Below are 19,804 nucleotides of genomic sequence, written 5' to 3'. Positions count from 1 at the left end.
AAACTGAAATTTGACCAAAAGTCAAATTTTTCCATGCAACTCTATGCACATACTATGAAAAGATGTTATGAAGATAAGCCAGTGTGAAATTAAAACACATAAATATGTAAGTAGGCTATCCTCATTTTCATTTTTTTTTTACAAAATGATACTGATCAAAATAAGGCCATGATTTTAGTTGTATAATCAGATGTTCTTTTTAACTAGTCAAAAGTTTGCATTGAATAAATGATTCAAATCTATTTCAACTTTTGGCTAATGTTTACATTTCAGTAACTTCAGTAATCAGATTTCCATGGGTTAGGAATGTATTATATTTAAATACAAATCCATGTTGTTTTGAAGATTTAACCAATATCTATTAATTGAAGTGCATTTCTAAATGTTATTTGAAAAATGCCCAAAGCTGCTTAAATATCTCAAAAGATAAATAACACACAATGAAATACATTTCACCAAAGAAAAACTAATATTATAATGAATTTTCCAAATATCAAAACTCATTCGCACCACTTTGTTGATTCTGTAGTTGCTTCCAGCCTATTATTCTTTCTCTTTGTAAACTTGGGGCTTTTCAGAATTACGTGTTAATTTTCAGTTCTCACTACTTTATCTTTTCGGTTTAAAATGTTTGTGGATGGAGTGCATCTTTACAAAGCAAAGATCACTAAAGACAAAAAGATTTTCTAATTTATAGGATTACATTTACATTTTTAACTGTTCAATAGTTACCTTTCCCATCACCAACAGAAAGCCTCACCATAAAAAGGAAGACCACTATAAGATAACAGATTACAGTTTTACTATAAAGCAGAGGTCTTAATACAATTATATGTGTTCTTTTATTTTTAAATGGCAGTCTTTGAGCAAGTACACAAAAATTGCCATAAAATGGTCAAAATATATAAATCTATGAGTCATCCAGTTTTTCCTGATCAGATTTATCTTCATGATTTGTACAAAACTCAGTAAGTATACTTTCAACAATTACACTTGATTTTCAAAGACTAATTAAACAATACCTACATATTCCTAGTATTTTGAAATGTATCAAAGGCAAAATTACATTAAATAATTCTGTAGAGATCTGTCTCATAAAAATAAAAAAAAATATTGATGTTTTATCTTGGCATAAATCCAAAGGAATACAACCGGTCAAACAAGTGAAGAAAAGCTTTTGAATATTCTTTTTAACGGATCATAATGGTTATATTCGGCATACTCTTAATACGGAATCCTTCAAATGCTGAAGAGACAAATGTCTGGGAGTCAACGAAGCAGTAATCTGATAATTGCATGGTTCAATCTAATGTGATGGAATTCTGTATATTTAGTCAACATACATGTCTCTTCATGAAAAATACATAGCTGTGGAATTAAAAAAAAACACCTAACAATAAAATATATAAATATTACATCTCTGTACCCAAGGTAATGGTCATAAGGTAAAAACTAAATATATTCCGAGATCTTAATTATGTATAGAAATATACATTTAATAAATATTAATTTAATGGTATTTTCTCAGTTACAGGTACATAAGACTGGTTTAAACACATGCATTTTATAAATGAATTATTTCTTTATATAAATACTATAACTATAAGCTACTCAATATCTCTGGAAACCAAAAAGTTTAAGGATAAAATATATATCCCTACTTCATGCTACAAAATGAAAGCTAGTAAAAAGAAATCTGTGTTAAATATTTGAGGGGCTCAGAAGACATTTAATAGTAGACAGAATTAGGATGAAGCTTTTGTTTGCATTTGCAATCCCCCCCCCCATTTCGCTCTATCCATACTCTTCCACATCCAGTTTACATTACTAATGTTAGGGCAGTATCCTTATATAATTTATGAATTTGATTTATATGCAAATAAAATGACTGGAAAGGAAATTAAAGCTTTTTGGTCCCACAGAATTGACATTTGCATAAATAAGTAGCTTTTGAAACTTTGTGAACGATTGTGCTTTAAATACAAACATCATTTAGAAGTATTTACAAATACACTGGCCATGCTGAAACTCCCGATTTTTCTAAAATTAAAAGGTAGACCTGGACAGTTTGGAAGCAAATTCCGATATACCAGTGTTATTTACTAACCTTACTAAGTACTTAGTCTTTTAAACACTCTTGTGTATTAAAGATCAGCTTGATGTCAAGCATGGAATGAATTTTATCAATTACTAAGTACAAAACACGACACAATCCTTGCATTAATTCCAGTTATGCTATTTTTTCTCTCCTTTTTTGCATCGACAGCCTGGTGATACAAAGGGGCAAAATAGGTATTTTCAGTGGTTATTAAAACCTCATCTCTCTCCCTCTAAAGCAGGATAAAATGTGAATTAAAATATAAAAATGAGACGTGGCAGAAGGAAGAGAAAAAGCCTGCTTGTGAAACATACAAAAACAGGAAATGTCAAAAGCCCAAAACTACAGAGTCCAGTAAAAGTTCTTACAGAGCCACGTAGTCAGTACCTGTGGCCCAAGACAAAAGGAGAAGTAAGACAATAACTACTTATAAGGCTTTTTTCTCAAGATAACCAATAAGAAATGGGTTAAGTGTTTCCCTGTTAAGCTGCTTTTGAGAAGAATGCGTGCTTTGATGATAAGGGTTGTTCAGAAGTTGCATGCAAGCCTTTGACTACTTTTCTGAACCTGGCTGCCAATAAACAACTTGATCCCGAGACGTCCAAGTCCTGTCATTTTCTGCAACACCCCCACCTTAAAGAAAGCAGAATATGACATCTGGCCCATGAAAACAATATGCCCAGGCGCCGAAATCTAAGGTATTAAAAAGAGAGAGCAGTTGTTGAGACGCGCCTACGAAGTAAGGTTTTCCACCAGTTTTAGAAACAAACGTCTGCTCCCTATCGGAGATGATTTTGTGCATCCTTTTTTTTTCTGAAGAGGAAACAGCAGCGGTCCATTCAGCTTCCATATCTGAATAAGGGATCCATCGCTCGCAACTTCGGTTGACACACTCAGGTCTCCGAATCACCAACTCGTGTTCTCACCCATTCGCTCCTGCTTCCCCAACGGCAACCATTTTGTCGCCCCGCTCTTCTCTTTTGGCTGCCCCTCCCCCCTCCCCACCAACCCATGACGACAGCACGCGACGGTCCCGTGACGCGCACCGCTGCGCCGATGGAAGATCGCGTGCGCGTCACGCCTTTCACCCCGGCCAACGGAGGTCGCGACGCCTCTCTCGCCGTCTGGGCTTGCCGCTCGGATTTGCGTGCCATGTCCTTGGCTCCGCCTTCCCTTGCCGCTATCGCTGCCGCTCTACTGCCCCGAGCCCTGCACATGCGTAGTACGAGCCGGGGCGTCCAAGCCGGGGGAGTCGGAGTTCAGTGTCGCGGTAGCGGGAGACAAAGCAAGTGAGGAAATGAATGAGACGGAGATCCTCGAACCTTCCTGTTAACCTCTTCGGCGCCGGCAGGTAGAGCGGGAGGCGCTGCGAAAAATAAGGTGAGGAGAGCAAAGACCCGCCCGGGAGGGAAGACGGTGTACGCGCGGTGCCCGTCTCCTGCTCTCCCCCCGCCCGTCAGGCAACCGCCGAAACTCCTTTCCGCCACCGCCGTGGCAGGGACGCTGAAATCCTTCCGCTGGGGACGGAGCTCTTTCGTCATCCCAGCCCGGGAGGGTCGCCGCGGAATTGGAGTCGGCCGGGCTCAGGAACCAACGCCGGCCCGGGTGCCTTGCTCTCTCGCTCCCTCGCGGGCGTGCGCCGGCCTTTATTGTTTGAGGGCAGGGACGGAGCCTCGGTCGGGAGGGATTCCCGTGGGTCCCTTCCAAAGATCCGCCGCCGGTATCTCCCTGCCGTCTCCTGTCTACCTCACCCCCCCCCGCCCACCCCCTTCCCTTTGGGAAGGCCGCACTTTTCTTTTACAAGGCTGCAGAACTAGCGCCCGGCTTTGTCTCGCCTTCGTTTTGTCCCCGTCCCCCAAGAGATCCACGCACTTTATACAAACCGTCCGTTTAGAGCAGGGCCGCTTCCTTTGGCCTTGCCTGTTTCCCTCCCTTCAAGCGAGGCTTCATCCTTTTCTTTCTTTTTTTTTTTGTCGTCGTCCTTTGGCTCCCTCGCTCTCTTTTTCTGACAGACTTCGTGGCCCATCCGTGGCCATATGGCTGCTAGGGGGAAACGAGGGTGTTGTTGAGCCATGCTGGGTGGAGCGACACTGCACCTCTCCCCCCCCCCCCGCTTCGTCCTTTGTCAACAACTCAAGGGGGACCCTTGGCGTGCAAGGTGGGGAGGCTGGGGTGGGGTGGGGTGGCTTGGCTGCGGTGGGGGAATCTGTCTTGTCTTTTAAAATCAGCCCAGCTCCTCTTTCCTGGACCGAAGCTGAATGAGGACTTCCCTGACCCTGACTGAAAAATCTTCTTTTGAATAGTTCAGATGAGAGGGGAAGGACTTTTTTGGGCCTTATTTCTATTGATTATTTTATTTTATTTTGTCAAGCATGAATTAGATAACAGATATAAACATGATTATGTCTACATGAAATGAATATGAATACAAGGCAATATTAGGAAAGGGACCGTAGGCACGCTGCTGCACTTATTATGAATAATAATAATAATAATAATAATAATAATAATAATAATAAGTTTCCCTTTTTTCCATCCAGTGTTTACATAGCACTATTTGTGTCTCTGTAGTCCTAAAAGTGGCCTCTTTTCAGGTGGAGGAAAGTGCTCATGTAGGAAACCTTGTGGCCAAAGTCATTCTGAAAGCACAGAGAGATTGGAGTATTAGTAACCAGTCTGATTCTATACATAAAAAGTAAATCTCTAAATTCAATCCAGTTGCATTTTCGGTTGCAATGCTTCCCATGTAAAGTTTGTGAAAAAATATTTGATGATTGAGAACTTTGAGAATAGGTTGTTAGAAATCTGTCAGAGGATTATTGATGCCACTGAGCAAATAAGAGATGGATCATTGAAAGATATAAGACCCAATGCTTTGATGTAGCTCTTCCCAAATACCCCAGAAGATGTCATGCTTACAAAACCATTTTTTCCCTTACAAAAAATCTGTAAGCAGTTTCTAGTCATTGATGAATATCAAAAATGGCATTTCTTTAATCAAAGAAGTCAGTTTGGCCATTCATCAAGTTCTGTCAACAACCCTAACTCCATGGTGGGTAGTACCTAATGTTTCCATCTATGTGCATATAATAATCTTACCACAGTAATCATATATTGAAATAATCTTCCATAACTTTTGAATCATTGTAACAGCATAAATGTGAAAAAGTACATCTGTAAGAATTTTAAAAAATAGTTGAGATTTTACTGGGAGGAAAAATAGTTTATTTGTGGGACATATTTTTCCTTAAGGTTCCAGTATAAATATCTTACTTAACTGTTTAAGCAGACATTTTTTTTTATTTTTCAAGGTTTACAATTTAGGATGAATGAAATGTGATTTTTTTCTGTGTTAAAATCTAAAAACTGCTACTTTAGAGGGATGGGTAAACATTTAGAAAAGGGAAAATAGTAGGAGAGAAAAACTTGTTACTGAACTTGCACAAAGAAAGAGAACATAGAGTATGTAACAAAATTACATACTCCATGATCTCAGTCTTGAAAAAAGGAGGTAACTGCTACTAATATATCCTAGCCACATCTTCCTGGACATAGGCAATGTAATCAATAAAACTTCCATATACATGTATACCCACACTTGATTACAACCTGAATTGTGGTAAATAAGATTTGTCACAAATACATCAATTCTTTTGTCATATTTGCTCAGAAAAATATATTGTCTTGCTCAACAAAGCTTTTTTGTAGACAATCTAACCTAGGATTGTAGCCAGCTTTGCATAATTTTAATTGAATTAGAATTTATTTTAGAAATAAAAATAACAAAGAATTGAAATTCAATATTTTCTTCATAGGTTTTTTTTTAATTAGTGGCATACCTTAGAATCCTTTCCGGAAAGTAAACAAGCTTTAAAAAATGTTGAAAATATCAGATCTTTTACCATCCTGACTAAATGATAACATTCATTCAAGACATAGTTATTCTTGTTAACTAATATTAGTAAAATTGATAACAGTTAATAATGATTAACACATTCAATTTATGACTAAAAAAAGATCAGCTGTGAGAATCTGGGGGACTCTTTACACAAACAACTAATAACATGCAATTACAATCTGAAGATGACTGTGTATATTGTAGAATGTGAACTACTTCAGTCAAGGAAAAGTTGCATCTATGTTTACCAAAGACTACACTCTTTAGTATTTAATGTATAGAAAGTATTCATTTTTGCACTTCATTGTTATACTATATTTCATTTTTGTCATTCTATTTTTTTCTTGTTCCATCATTTGCATCTTCCAGTTGTTTCTAGATCTTCAATTAGAAGAAGTATCCTTGCATTCTCTAGACAAGTTTTAGATGGTAGCTCTGCAATAAATAGAGGTAGTCCTCAACTTACAACAGTTCATTTAGTGACCGTTCAAAGTTACAGTGACACTGGAAAAAGTGACATGACCATTTTTTACACTTATGACCGTTGCTGCATCCCCATGGTCATGTGATCAGAATTCAGACGCTTGGCAACTGATTCATATTTATGATAGTTGCAATATCCCAGGATCATGCACCTTTTGCAAACTTCTGACAAGCAAAGTCAGTGGGGAAGCCAGATTCAATTAACAACTGTGGTACTAACTTAATAACTGCAGTGATTCACTTAAATGTGGCAAGAAAGTTTGTAAAATGGGGCAAAACACACTTAACAAATACCTTACTTAGCAACATGAGTGTTGGGCTCAATTGTGGTTGTAAATCAAGGACTACCTATATAGAGAAACTGCCTAAATTGTCTTATTTTAAAAAGGGGGGAGTTATTGAAAAAGGTAAATATTAATTCAGAAAATAAATCTGTAACTTTGTTTTTATACATACAGTATTTTTAAACCAACTTCAGAAACAACTAATGCAACTGTTCTAAGAAAATAATTTCCCAGTTACATATCTCTTTTGCATCTATGGTCAATACAACTACCATAATGGATTTAATTTGCAGATGAACTTTTTATTCTTTGTATATTTTTGCAAAAATGGATAATAACTTTGTATACTCTAAAATATTTGGTATATTGAAATTTATATTAAGCTAATGAATGCATTTACTTCTTAATTATCTTAAATTACTATAAGGTAGTGGTAAAAGCCATATATAATATTAGCTCTGAGCTCATATGTTTTTCTTCTCTACTAATGCAAAAATGACAAAAATACCTGAACCTTTTATTTAAATATCATAGGTCAAACTTTCAAAACTCAAACCTTTTACCATTTTTAAACATTTTTATCACCTTGAGCTCTTGCTATAGGATATAAATGTAGCAAGTTATACACATAGATCATGTGTGTCAAACTCACGTATCGTAACGTATCACAACTTTTTCATCTTTGCGGAGCCAGGGTGGGTGTGGCCTGCATGTGACACATCTGGCCTGCAGGTCCGCCAGTTTGACAGACCTGACATAGATAAAACATTAAAAGTTGGGTTTAATTCAAAAAATGCGTAAGACTGGAAACAGCTCGTCAGATTTGGAAAATATAACAAGCTATCATTAATTTAAAAAATAGAAAATCTGAAACTCTAAATTTATGACCTTAGGTCCTAGAGTGCAGAAACTCTGTATCCTTTTATAATGAACCATGACTTATCTGAATGTAGCTATAGGAATTTTAGCATAGCAATGAAAAACAAGAAAAGCTATGATTTTTGAGTATCTGTATTTTGAAGCCCAAAATCTAAAGTGAAATAATTGCATAAAAGTTGTATTTTTCTCCTATGAAAAATATGGCTAGATAGCAAGAGGAAATACCTTGTTTAAAGTTTCTTAAAATGTGTTTAGCAGTTTTATGTTAAAATATTTTTATTGCTCCCTTATTCAGGTGTATAATGAAGACTAGGATAAATTATTTGCTATATATGTATTCTTCCAATACTGTTTTCATCTATTACATATCTTTTCACTTGAAATAATAATTACTGTTACCTTTAGTTGTTGTTATTGTTATTATTATTCCTATTGTAGTCTCTCATGCAGACTATAAAGCCATAACATCATTAGACACCCTATTCAGAAAAGAAAATTACCAAAGTCAGAAGAAAATCTTGGTACATGAACCAAGCAGTTATAATTGAGAATAAGAATATGCTACAATAAATGCTTTGGCTAGTATATTACAGGTTATTTTGCATCATGATATTCCATAAATTAAATGGGCAATTGATTCACAGCAGGAAGGATAATATATCTTGGTTAATAAAAATATTAAAAGAACAAGTCTGGCATTTTATATTGGTTTCAGAAATAGAATGGATGATGTAATTCCCAGTATAATTTGATCAAAACATCAAGACTCCGCTAACACAGGTGCATAGGGAAACTGATTAAAACTATCCTTTTAAAATTGGCCCAAATCAGAATATAGTCTTGAATAAATAACTGTTGTAACAATGCTGTTTTTGACTTTAGTAGATTGACAAAATGCTTAGAGAATTTTAATTGTTCCAGTATCATAAGAAATCAGTTTCTTGTAAGTCAGCCTTTATTAGAAGTTTCTTAAATGTTCTACCATGATAGATAGGTAGAACATTGAGCTCCTTTTTTGACTCAAATGTAATTACTCAGTTTTATATTCAAATTGCTAATTAGTAATATGTAGGCCACCTTTAGAATTGCAATAAATCATTACTTGTGATGAGAATCCAGTATTTTGTTGTGTGTGTTTTTTCCCTACACAGAATGCATGAATGGAGATTTTAATTGTAGCATTTTTAAGCACAATTTCTTTGTTGTCCAGATTTGGAGGATTATAAGCTGTGCATGTTTTTACAATCAAGGTTATCAAATTGCAAATTGATATTTTCATAATTAAATAACCATAGGGTTCAGAAAGTGAAAAAGGGAGTCTGATATTCTAGCATTTAAAGAAGATGGTTACCATTACATCTGAAACAGCTAAATCATTATTGCCTAGTGAGAGATGCCTCCATCAAAAGCTTTCTACAAAGAGTAGTAATAAAGAGACATGAAAAAATAGTAACGTAAATGCTATTTGTCTTTTTGCAGGATTGAAGAAAATGCTGATCTCTTTTTTCAGTAAAGTGTGAAAATTACTTTGTCTTCTAGTTCATATGAGGTCTAATTAGATGGATGAAATCTACGAGGTGGGTGAAATAATATGATAAGCATTGTTGAATAGAATAAAACATTTACAAGTCATAATGAATAGAATAAAACATTTACAAGTCATAATGAGAGGTAAATTCCTCTAATTTATTTCAGCTAGCTGTATTTTGCAGCTTTATTTGTTCCTTAATCTCTTATTTGAGAAGAAAGCATATCTTTTTCACTTTTTATCTTTGATCCATAATGTGTTACATCAAAATCAGCATTTTGGAAACTAAAGATAATAAATAGACCATTAGCAAAATATAGGGATTACTGATGGCAGGAGCTAAATTGATGAAGGTAGGAACTGAAATATAACCTCTCTGCTTGCTTCATGTCAGGTAAACTTAGTACACAGTTCCTTGTCTGTATTGAGGTTTAAAAACACATTTACACAAAGGTTTGGATCCAGCCCACCAGAAAATATCATGTATTCTTGTTTGGATTTTGCTGAAGGGGATTGGGAAGAGAAAAATAATAATAATAATAAATCTCAGTCAAACAAGCATTGCAATAGTCCCTCCTATTTCCTCTTTCCTTTCTACAAAATCAACAGCTACTGATAGTTTGGGCCTGTGATAAACATATTCTTATTATTATATTTGTTGAATATATGTTCAACATTCAGAATGATTTGTGTTTTATATAGCTAACATATATTTTTATGTGTAATCTAGTGGTTGAATGTAGAAATAGATATAGAAAACCATTCTGAATGCAATTTCCAAATCATCCCATAAGGACAGGCCTTTATAAAAATTTACAGATTCAAACATGAAGGCCAAATAATGTTTTCATAAATATAGAACTCTTAATTGCCCATGAAAAATCTAAACTAGATCTTTGAATTCTCACCCTGAATGACAGTGGATGCAAATAACTACAGTGTAGGTTTTTTTTTAAATTATACCAGTATTTTGTCTCAAAATATGTTGCTATTTATTTTCCTTTAGCTTAAAACTAAATAAATAAGCAGATTAGTACTTATTAAGGGAATAAATCAAACTTGGAAGTATGACATTTAACTTTCTTTATTTCTGTTATTTCTAGATGATAGGAGCAGATGGTAGAACTGAATGTATACTCAACTACTTCTTGACTTCCCACCCTGCAACACAATGGATATAGTTCCAGCACTATAAAGAATGATATATAATCTGGAAATCTAAATATCCTGGGAGTCAGACAACAGGGCCTAAAACACAACCTTTTGTTTTACCTTTATCTTTTTACATGATTTAAAATGAATTTAATTTGAATTCCAAATCTTCATTAAGATATGAATACACAGCAGAAATAACTGAGCTCATGGATACAAATATAGCAGAGTCTCCACAAATCAGCGATAATTTGATGATGGATAAAATCAACAATTTAAAAGTGGAACCAGAAGATGATAGTAATTGTATTTTAGAAACGATAGATATAAAAACTGAAAAGATTGATAGCAGTGATGAACAGGATGACAGAGAAAAAATTTTTGTCCGTAACAACTCAGACAAATTCATTTCTGCTGAGAATGAGGATGATTATGGTTCTCTTTTTTCCCAATATAGCAGTACTCTCTATGATGTAGCAATGGAAGCTGTAACACAGAGTCTTCTTTCAAATAGAAACATAAGCTCCCGAAAAAAGTCCCCTGCTTGGAACCACTTCTTTATATCTCCTAGAGACAGTACCAAAGCAATATGTATGTACTGTATGAAAGAATTTAGCAGAGGTAAAAATGAGAAAGACTTAAGCACAAGTTGTCTAATGAGGCATGTGAGGAGAGCTCATCCAACTGTACTCATTCAGGAAAATGGAAATATACCAGCTATATCTTCCTTTTCTTCATCTCCTACATTACTATTGCCACCTCAGCCTGCAGATACTGGAGATTTAACTCACGTGCTAACTCCTATAAAATTGATTAAGAAAACTTGTTCTAAGATTCCATCCCCAGATCAAATTATTGAGGAATCTGTTCCTATAGTTTCTATTGAAGAAATACCTTCAGATTTGTCACATACTGAAAAGAACATTAAAGAAGAAGCTGGTGTTGGGTTGTCACTACATGTGCCCAACAGTCAATATGAAGAAATGGACAATATAGCAGAGAAAACTGTTCAAATTCCTAAGACTACATCTGGCTCAAGGAGACGATCTGCTGTATGGAAACATTTTTATTTATCTCCTCTGGATAACTCAAAAGCTGTCTGCATTCACTGTATGAATGAATTCAGCAGAGGAAAGAATGGAAAAGATCTTGGAACGAGCTGCTTAATACGCCACATGTGGAGAGCTCATCGTTCTATTGTTCTACAGGAGAACGGAGGAGGTTCGACCATACCCCCTCTGTACTCTGCTCCTCCAACTTTATTACCACCTTTATTAGCTTCAGATGGAGACCCAAGTTCTGTATCATCTGGAAAATTAGCCAAAGAACCAACATCTGTTTGCTCTTCTCCAGACAGAATAGCTGAAGAAAATAATTCCAATCTTCCTTTGGGAGATACTCTGATGGAGGATTCCTCATTGTTTTCATCATCTGAAGATATAGGGGAAGCGTCTTTAGTTTCTTCTCCTGAAAAAAGCCAATTGTTATTGGAGCATGGCTCTGTTTTTCATCAGAATAAACGCATAATGCGAAAGCTGAAAGCTGAAGTATGGAATCATTTTTCTTTGTCTCCAGGGGATAAACTAAAAGTTATATGTAGACACTGCAGCTGTATATTAAACCATGGGAAAAAAGGTGATTTAGGCACAAGTTATTTGACAAAACACTTATACAGGCGGCATCCTGAAGTTATAGGAATCCAAAAGAACTTTATAGATGTCAGTTTAGCAAATTCTCCTTATGCTACCTTGGCTTCTGCAGAACGTTCAGCTTCAAAACTGACTGACTTGCCCACAATGGTTACTAATGAAACTCAAGTCATATTTCCTGTTAGTAGCAAAAAGACCTCAAAACTGTGGAACCATTTTTCAATTTGTTCTGCAGATTCAACTAAAGTAATATGTATGCACTGTGGACGTACAATAAGTCGAGGGAAAAAGCCAACCAATTTGGGTACCAGTTGCCTTTTAAGACATTTACAACGGTTTCATAATCATGTCCTAAAACCAGATGCCTCAGAGCCAGTATTGTCCTCTTCTACAAATAATCATGTACCTCTGAGTACAGATCTTTTGGGATCTTCATCTTTTGATGAAACCACTGACAAGTTTTCTGACACGCATCCTGTTGCCAAAAAAATTACAAGTCTTGTCGCTGAAATGATTGCACTTGATCTTCAGCCATATTCTTTTGTAGATAATATTGGTTTTAATAGATTGCTTGAATACTTGCAACCTCAGTATTCATTGCCTTCACCATCTTATTTTTCTCATACTGCGATCCCTGATATGTATGATAGTGTGAAAGAAATAATTGTTTCACATCTTAAAGAAGTTGAAAGTGGTGTAGTCCACTTTACCTCTGGAATATGGATGAGCAATCAAACTCGGGAATATCTAACCCTCACAGCTCACTGGGTAACATTTGGGTCACGAGTTCGGCCTCAGTGTGAAGATTACCATTGTTCAGCTTTATTAAATGTTTCACAGATTGATTGTGACTATAATGGTATCAGCATTCAGAAGCAACTAGAATATTGGTGGGAAACCTGGATAACCTCAATTGGACTACAGATTGGGATTACTGTTACAGATAATCAGACAATAGGAAAAACTTTAAATGAAGGGGAACATTCAAGTGTGCAATGCTTCTGTCACACACTGAATCTCATAGTGAATGAAGCTATTAAAAGCCAGAGGATGGTTCAGAACCTACTTAGCATTGCCAGAAAGATATGTGAACGTGTCCATCGCTCATCAAAAGCAAAAGAGAAATTGGCAGAGTTGCAGAAAGAATATCATTTGCCACAGCATCAGCTAATCCAAGATGTCCCATCAAAATGGAATACATCATTTCATATGCTTGAAAGGCTAATTGAACAGAAAAGAGCTATTGATGAAATGTCTATAGAGTGTAGTTTCAGGGAATTAATAAGCTGTGATCAGTGGGAAGTGATGCAGTCTGTCTGTCATGCACTCAAACCGTTTGAAGTTGCAAGTAGAGAGATGAGTACACATATGTCCACTTTAAGCCAAGTAATTCCAATGATTCATATTCTAAACCGGAAAATAGAACTACTGTTTGAGGAAACAATGGGCATAGATACTATGCTAAAGTCCTTAAAAGAAGCTATGGTGAGTAGATTATCCTCCATACTCCATGATCCAAGATACATTTTTGCTACACTTTTAGACCCTCGTTATAAGACCTCCTTATTCACAGAAGAAGAAGCAGAACAGTATAAACAGGACTTAATCAGGGAGCTAGAAATACTAAATGCTACCTCAGATGATGATAAACCAGTTTCCAATGGTTGTGGTAAAGGTTCATCATCTAAAATCTCTTACGGGAACAATAGTCTTTGGTCACTAATGGAAGATATGACAAAAGCAAAACCTCCAAAAGAAAAGACTAAGTTGCCACAGGAAATGGTGCTTTTATATCTGGAAGAAGAAGTGCTTGAGCATAACTATGATCCCCTCACTTACTGGAATTTTAAGAAATCCTCTTGGCCAGTATTGTCAAAATTGGCTGTTCGTTTCCTAGGTTGTCCTCCAAGCATCGTTCCATCAGAGAGATTATTCAGTACATCCAATGAAAGCATCAGCTTTAGTCAATCAAGACTAACAATGGAACACTTTGAAAAACTTATATTTTTGAAAGTAAATCTTCCTTTGATATACTTCCAGTATTGAAATTAATGAACAGGCTGCCAGTCTAAACTTGTTGTTCACTGGATAATTACTATATATGTAACTTAATTGCTCCATTTAGGGGTCATGTATGACAGCTAATCAATGCCTCTTGTTTGAAACTTATATTTTTCAGTTCTATGTCTACATGTGCCTTATCAGTAGTCCTTCAGGCCAGATATAGTGTATATACATTTTCTTTTTTAAAAAAAAATCCTATTAGATTTAGCCTTGTCTTCGTCCCAACTATTACAAAAATGTAGCTTTTGATTGAATATTGTAAATGAAATTTTAAAACATTTTGAATAGAATGGCAAAACGGATGTAAAAACTTCTATTATGTAGCTTTTTATTGAATTATGTAAAACAGAAACCAGGTACTGTATATTAGCTGAACATTGCTTTAATTGCAGAAAAAAAACTGTATATAAAGGTGGAAATGAAGCCATCTTCTTATTTAGCAGGTTTTAACTGCAGGCTTAATGTGCTTATGTTCAACTATGTATGTACTAAAGATGGCGGTTGAATTAGTATTTGACTAAACTTAGAATTATTAAGAAACACCAGTTATACAGTAATCTATAAATTTGCCATTCATGGTCTTTATTCAGGTTTTTTTTACACTGTAACTGAATTAGAGCTTGAGTATTTATAAGGTTTTGGGGTGTTTATTTTCAAAATTTTCCAATTAATGTTTGTTATTTAATGCAGTGCATTGAAAGATAAAAATATAAAGAAAAGGCATCATGCCAAGTCTTTTACAATTGAATGAATTAAACATTACTTCTTGGGAAAATGTAGTTGAGGTTTCCCATGTAACTGAAAATTATATATGGTATTCTTCCATTATTTCTGTTACTCGAAGTTGATTTTCAGTGAATATCCTTTCTAAGATTGTGCAAATACTTTGGAAAAGGTGCTTCAGAATACGCAGGACTTGCATCCGATTGTCCTTGCATGCACAGGCACTTCACATGCACCTGAAGCATTTGCACAGCCCATAGACAGGAGTCCTGCATAGAATGTTATATAGTAGAACTGACCGTAATTGATAGTGTCTATCAGCAAAGTAGGATATTGTAAAATTTTAATAATCCTCAGACAGCAGGTGAGAATAGCCAGCATTTGCATTTGCTGTCCATATTTTAAAATAATATTTTCCCCGCTCTCCTCATCCCTCCAATGCATTGATAAAATTCTTTGGGAAATTAACTACAGCTTTTAGGAGAGATGTAGTTTTGTTAAAATACTGTACTGTACCTCTGGCTAATTTTTGCATTTATTATGTTTTGGTGTATTTATAAATGATGGATTCAGTTTCTGAAATTAAACATCTTATTTGCAATTTTTAGAGAATGAGTCTACATCAGCCATTCTCCCCTCCTCCCCTTAGAATACAATGGGGGACTCAGTGATTCTGGAGTGTATGGGCATAATCTGGATATAACTTTTTGAATAAGAATTAGAAGGCAGGTTTCTACAGTTCTTTCAATCAAACATTTCCTTGTAGTATTTCTGTCTCCCATACAGTGAGATGCCTGATGTAATGATGCAGTATGGCCCAAATATAATTGAAATATTTTCAACAAGAACAATATTGGGCTTTTTTAAAAAAGTGACCACATACAATAAATCTTACTCGATGTAACTATATATATTTCTCTAATGAATTTACGATAAAACCAGACCATGTTAAAATTGTCAGAATTGTGGGCAGCAGTGGGGTGATTGACACTGAAAGTGGTATGAACTTGACAGCAATTCGGTACAAAAAGTGGTAGCCACAAATGTGTGGATATAGGTTAATAGAATGCATGTGCTTATTTATATAATGAGTGGGTCACACATGGTTAATTAACAAATGAAATTACATTTGCTACACAGTTTCACATTTTGGCTGGTTAAAAGAAAACTGAAAATGTGGAAAGCTATTGAGTAACAAGCACTCATGGCCACAAATAGTTCATTCTTTGTAACAAGATATGTTGGGTTGCTCTGATAGAGTTCAGCTAACTCTTCACAGCTCAAATGTAATAATAAAGAAAACAATACTTTCACATACTTCAACTAGTGTAGGCAACTAAATATTCTGAAACATTAATCTTAAATTGGGGTCAGAATACTGCATCGAACCTTATGGTTTTAACACTCCTGGCTAAAAATAATTTTCAGTAATAGGAAATAAACATCAATTTATTTCATATGCCTTAAGGTGACATTTAAGGCCTAAAATATAATTCTAGAAGATAGATTATAATTCTAGAAGATAGATTCCCTATATCTAGTCATTTATTTAACATTTCACGGGTATAATTTCTTAGAGTACCAGTTTTAACTATGCTATGACCATAATTATCATAGAAATATGCTGGTTTTCTCTTCCAAAACCCCCCCAATTTTGTGTTATTTTACAGAATGGCAATCCATTTATTATAATCCATCCACTTTTGTGGATGTTTTTTTGCAGTAGCCTTCATAATGAACATGTATTTGTTTTTAAGATGCCACAAGACTATACCATAGTTGATTATACATATAAGACATCAGGAACCCCAGAATTCACATTAAATAACTGCCTGGTGGAAATTACAGAAAGGGTAGTACTTTCTTCCAGAAGAACCAAGCAGTATTTTAAAGAACTGACTTTTAGCAGGGCCTGTTGCACAAAACAAGACTACCCAATAAGTTTTGCAGGTTTTAAACATAGGCTTTTGTGAGAAGTTAATGTCTCCCTTCTGAATAATAGCAGCTTCTGTGAATAGATAAGTTGTGCATCAAGGAAGACATCGTTTTCTTTGATGTAAAAGAACAACAAAATTTATGAAAGTTGTACAATAGCATACAAGAGAACACATCAGCGTAGTTAAACCAGTTTTACAGGATGGTATTTCTTGCATCTAAGTCAATTTGCACTCTACTGTGCCAAGGTACACTGATTAAAAATGAATGATTTTAAGAGTTATGTAAGATATTTTCTTGCATATTTTCAATTACAAGTTGTGGATCATCCCACAATTATACTTTCTAACCCATTGCCTCATCTGGACACTGAGAACAATCAGTATAGCTGACTTAAATAATCTAGCTCTATATTTATTTAGAAGTTACCACTTAAAAACCTGTACGAAATTAAAACAAATTACATTTTTTTTGACATCCAGTATTATTTTTCTTGATTTATGCTTGGCTGTCTCTTAACACTTTTAAGGCCAGCTTGACTTTCCCATAACTCTGTTTTATGTTTACTAGATCACTGGTAACTGACAAAACCTGATTAAGAAATGTTATCAGGATGACAAAATGGGCCTTGTCTTATATGCAAATACTGTCAGCAAAACTGCCCAACAGATAAAAACAAATAGCAATCCATTTATTTCCAGATTTTGTTCATCCAAATAACATTCATGTTTAGGTGTATAAGATTTTTGTTGCTTATTGACAACATAAACATTTTATACTGTGGCCCAAAATAGCACATTATGCTATTTTTCCACATGGTAGAAAACAATGTGAAAACATTAAACCACACACATAATAGTGTTACATAAAAACAACTATTTAGTATGCTTCCTATGTAATTATATGAAAATATGTCTTGAATGTATGTACTTTGCATTGAAATGTAGTTGGCATTATATGCAGTATATACTATATGGAAGTTTTTCACGTAAGTGAAATGAATAGGATCAAATAGTATTGATCTTTCATTGGCATGTCAAGGTTTTAATTAGTGCAACATAACACTAGCAAAAACTATTTCAAACTTGTTAAAATTTATTTTCCAAAAGAAATGGGGAGCTTTTCCAACAATACTAGTTTGGATTTCAAATTTAAAGTAATAGGAGGCAGTGCAGTAAAATTCAATCCAATTCCACTGGTGCCAGGAATATGCGCAAGGACTTTGTGAGTTGTCTTGTAATGTGACAGTTGAGTTGAATTCATCTCCATAAGTACATGTGTATATGAGAACATAAGTGGGTCGCCCGGTTTGAGGTCTTCCCTTTTGTCATATCTGTAAGAGAATGAACAGTGTAAGGTAAAGTAAGGACTTGAACCATACTTCATTCAAGAGACTTATGTTGTGGCCAAGCAAGATAAAGGATCATTGTGAAAACAATATAGGAAACAACCATGAAGCAGGGAATAATTACACAGAGCAGGGAGGATTCTTAAAAGGACATTTGGTAACTGGATGGTAGATTACTTTGTTAAAGAACCTGATTTTTTAATATAGGATCACGTCAACCATGGCAGAAAACAGAAGGGAAGGCAGTACGTACAGTATGAAAGCTGTACTTACAGTAGTTCCATCGCTGTTGGAACACAAGTTGTAAAATGTTATACAGAACAGAATGGGCACAGAAATAGTTGGTTTAAGAATTTGACAGTTCAGAATCATTTATTAGCCACAAAAAAGCAACAATACTATAGGTAATGGAATGCTATAGAAAAAAGTAAAACAGGTCTGTAGAATGGTACAGAGCTATCTCCAATTGTAGCTATGGGGAAGACTAGTAATGGCCGGAGGAAATTTAGTTAAATAAAGTGTGTCTCTTGTGTTACCTTCTAAGTTCTCTGTTATTTGAAACAAGTTCCCAACCCCTACAGGCAACACAGCCTATTGAATAGATTTTGGGAGTTTTTGTCCAGCAAATTATTGAGATCAGGGATGGCTACTTACAAGCTGCCTCCAACCACTTCCTAGGGCCTATTCCTTTGTGACCTTCAGATTGCCAACAAATATTGACTGATAAATGTGGGTCTCGGCAACAGTAGGCTAAGTAAAGTGATTGAAAATTCAACTTCTCAGTGCAATGCAACTCCCCAATTTAGACAAATCTCCTTTCATGAGCAAAAGCTCCAATAAGTGTTTATCTCAACAGAATAAAGGTTGGAAGGGGCCTTGGAGGTCTTCTAGTCCAACCTCATGATCAAGCAGAACACCCTATACCATTCTAGGTAAGTGGCTATCCAATCTTTTCTTAAAAGCCTCCAGTGATGGAGCACCCATAACTTCTGAAGGTAAGCCATTCCACTGGTTAATTGTTCTTAGTGTGAGGAAATTTTTCCTTATTTCTAGGTTGCTTTTTTCCTTAATTGGTTTCCATTCATTGTTTCTTGTCTTGCCTTCTGGTACTTTAGAAAATAAAAGTTGATGCCCTTTTCCTTGTGGCAGCTTTTCAAATATTGGGACACTGCTATCATGTTACCCCTAGAACTTCTTTTCACTAGACATATTCAATTCCTGTAACTGTTCTTCATGTTTTAGCCTCCAGTCCCCTAACCATGTTGTTGCTTTTTTCTGCACCCTTTCCAGAGTTTCAAGATCTTTTTTATAATATGGTGACCAACACTTGATGTAGTATTCCAAGTATAGTCTCACTAAGGCTTTATAAAATGGAACTAATACTTCACGTGACCTTGATTCTATCCCTGTGTTAAGGCAACCTAGAATTTCATTTGCTTTAGAATATAATTTATATCTTACTTTATATGATATAGTATATAATCTAAATATATTATACTTTATGTATTTATACATGATATTATACTTTATGTAATATAGTTTATAATATAATTTATATCTTACTTTGTAAGTAAATGATATAATCCAATGGACTTAGTTCTCTATGAACACATAAAATAAAAGTAAGCAATTTGTGAATTGTACTCAACTTAGAAAGCACATCACTGGCGTTTGGCATCAACTGCCCAGAGCTGATGAATTTGGCAAAAAGGAAATATGGAATGAGCCCATGCACTTGGGTTTTGAGTGGTGTCTAAACATTT

At 35.2% G+C, this 19,804-nt stretch overlaps 2 protein-coding genes across 7 annotated transcripts in view; one reads left to right on the top strand and one right to left on the bottom strand.

The window, feature by feature from the left end:
* On the top strand, positions 1 to 14,672 carry ZBED4 (zinc finger BED-type containing 4). 2 transcript variants are annotated; one of them, XM_032220685.1, is made up of 3 exons: positions 1 to 3,478; positions 9,122 to 9,219; positions 10,274 to 14,672. In XM_032220685.1, exon 3 carries the CDS (start codon positions 10,532 to 10,534, stop codon positions 14,015 to 14,017), a length of 3,486 nt encoding a protein of 1,161 aa, XP_032076576.1. In that variant the 5' UTR covers positions 1 to 3,478; positions 9,122 to 9,219; positions 10,274 to 10,531; the 3' UTR covers positions 14,018 to 14,672. The 2 variants fall into 2 exon arrangements, with proteins under 2 accessions (XP_032076576.1, XP_032076578.1); XM_032220687.1 differs by lacking the exon at positions 1 to 3,478 and adding an exon at positions 3,494 to 5,150.
* A 201-nt stretch (positions 14,673 to 14,873) lies between these two features.
* The window catches only part of ALG12 (ALG12 alpha-1,6-mannosyltransferase), a 29,790-nt gene continuing 24,859 nt past the window's right edge, over positions 14,874 to 19,804 (bottom strand). For all 5 annotated transcript variants that reach the window (XM_032220690.1, XM_032220689.1, XM_032220688.1 and 2 more), the window contains one exon: positions 14,874 to 18,026. In XM_032220690.1, coding sequence (XP_032076581.1) covers positions 17,789 to 18,026 — 238 coding nt within the window. In that variant the 3' untranslated portion in view covers positions 14,874 to 17,788. The remainder of the gene's footprint in view (positions 18,027 to 19,804) is intronic.

This window comes from Thamnophis elegans, chromosome 7 (assembly GCF_009769535.1).
Source record: "Thamnophis elegans isolate rThaEle1 chromosome 7, rThaEle1.pri, whole genome shotgun sequence".
Lineage (NCBI taxonomy): Eukaryota > Metazoa > Chordata > Lepidosauria > Squamata > Colubridae > Thamnophis > Thamnophis elegans.
Note: the sequence above shows the minus strand (reverse complement) of the source record. Positions and strands in the feature narration are given on the sequence as shown.

Coding starts and splice junctions, on each gene's coding strand:
- ZBED4 (XM_032220685.1), top strand. CDS start 10,532: ATGGATACAAATATAGCAGAGTCTCCACAAATCAGCGATAATTTGATG.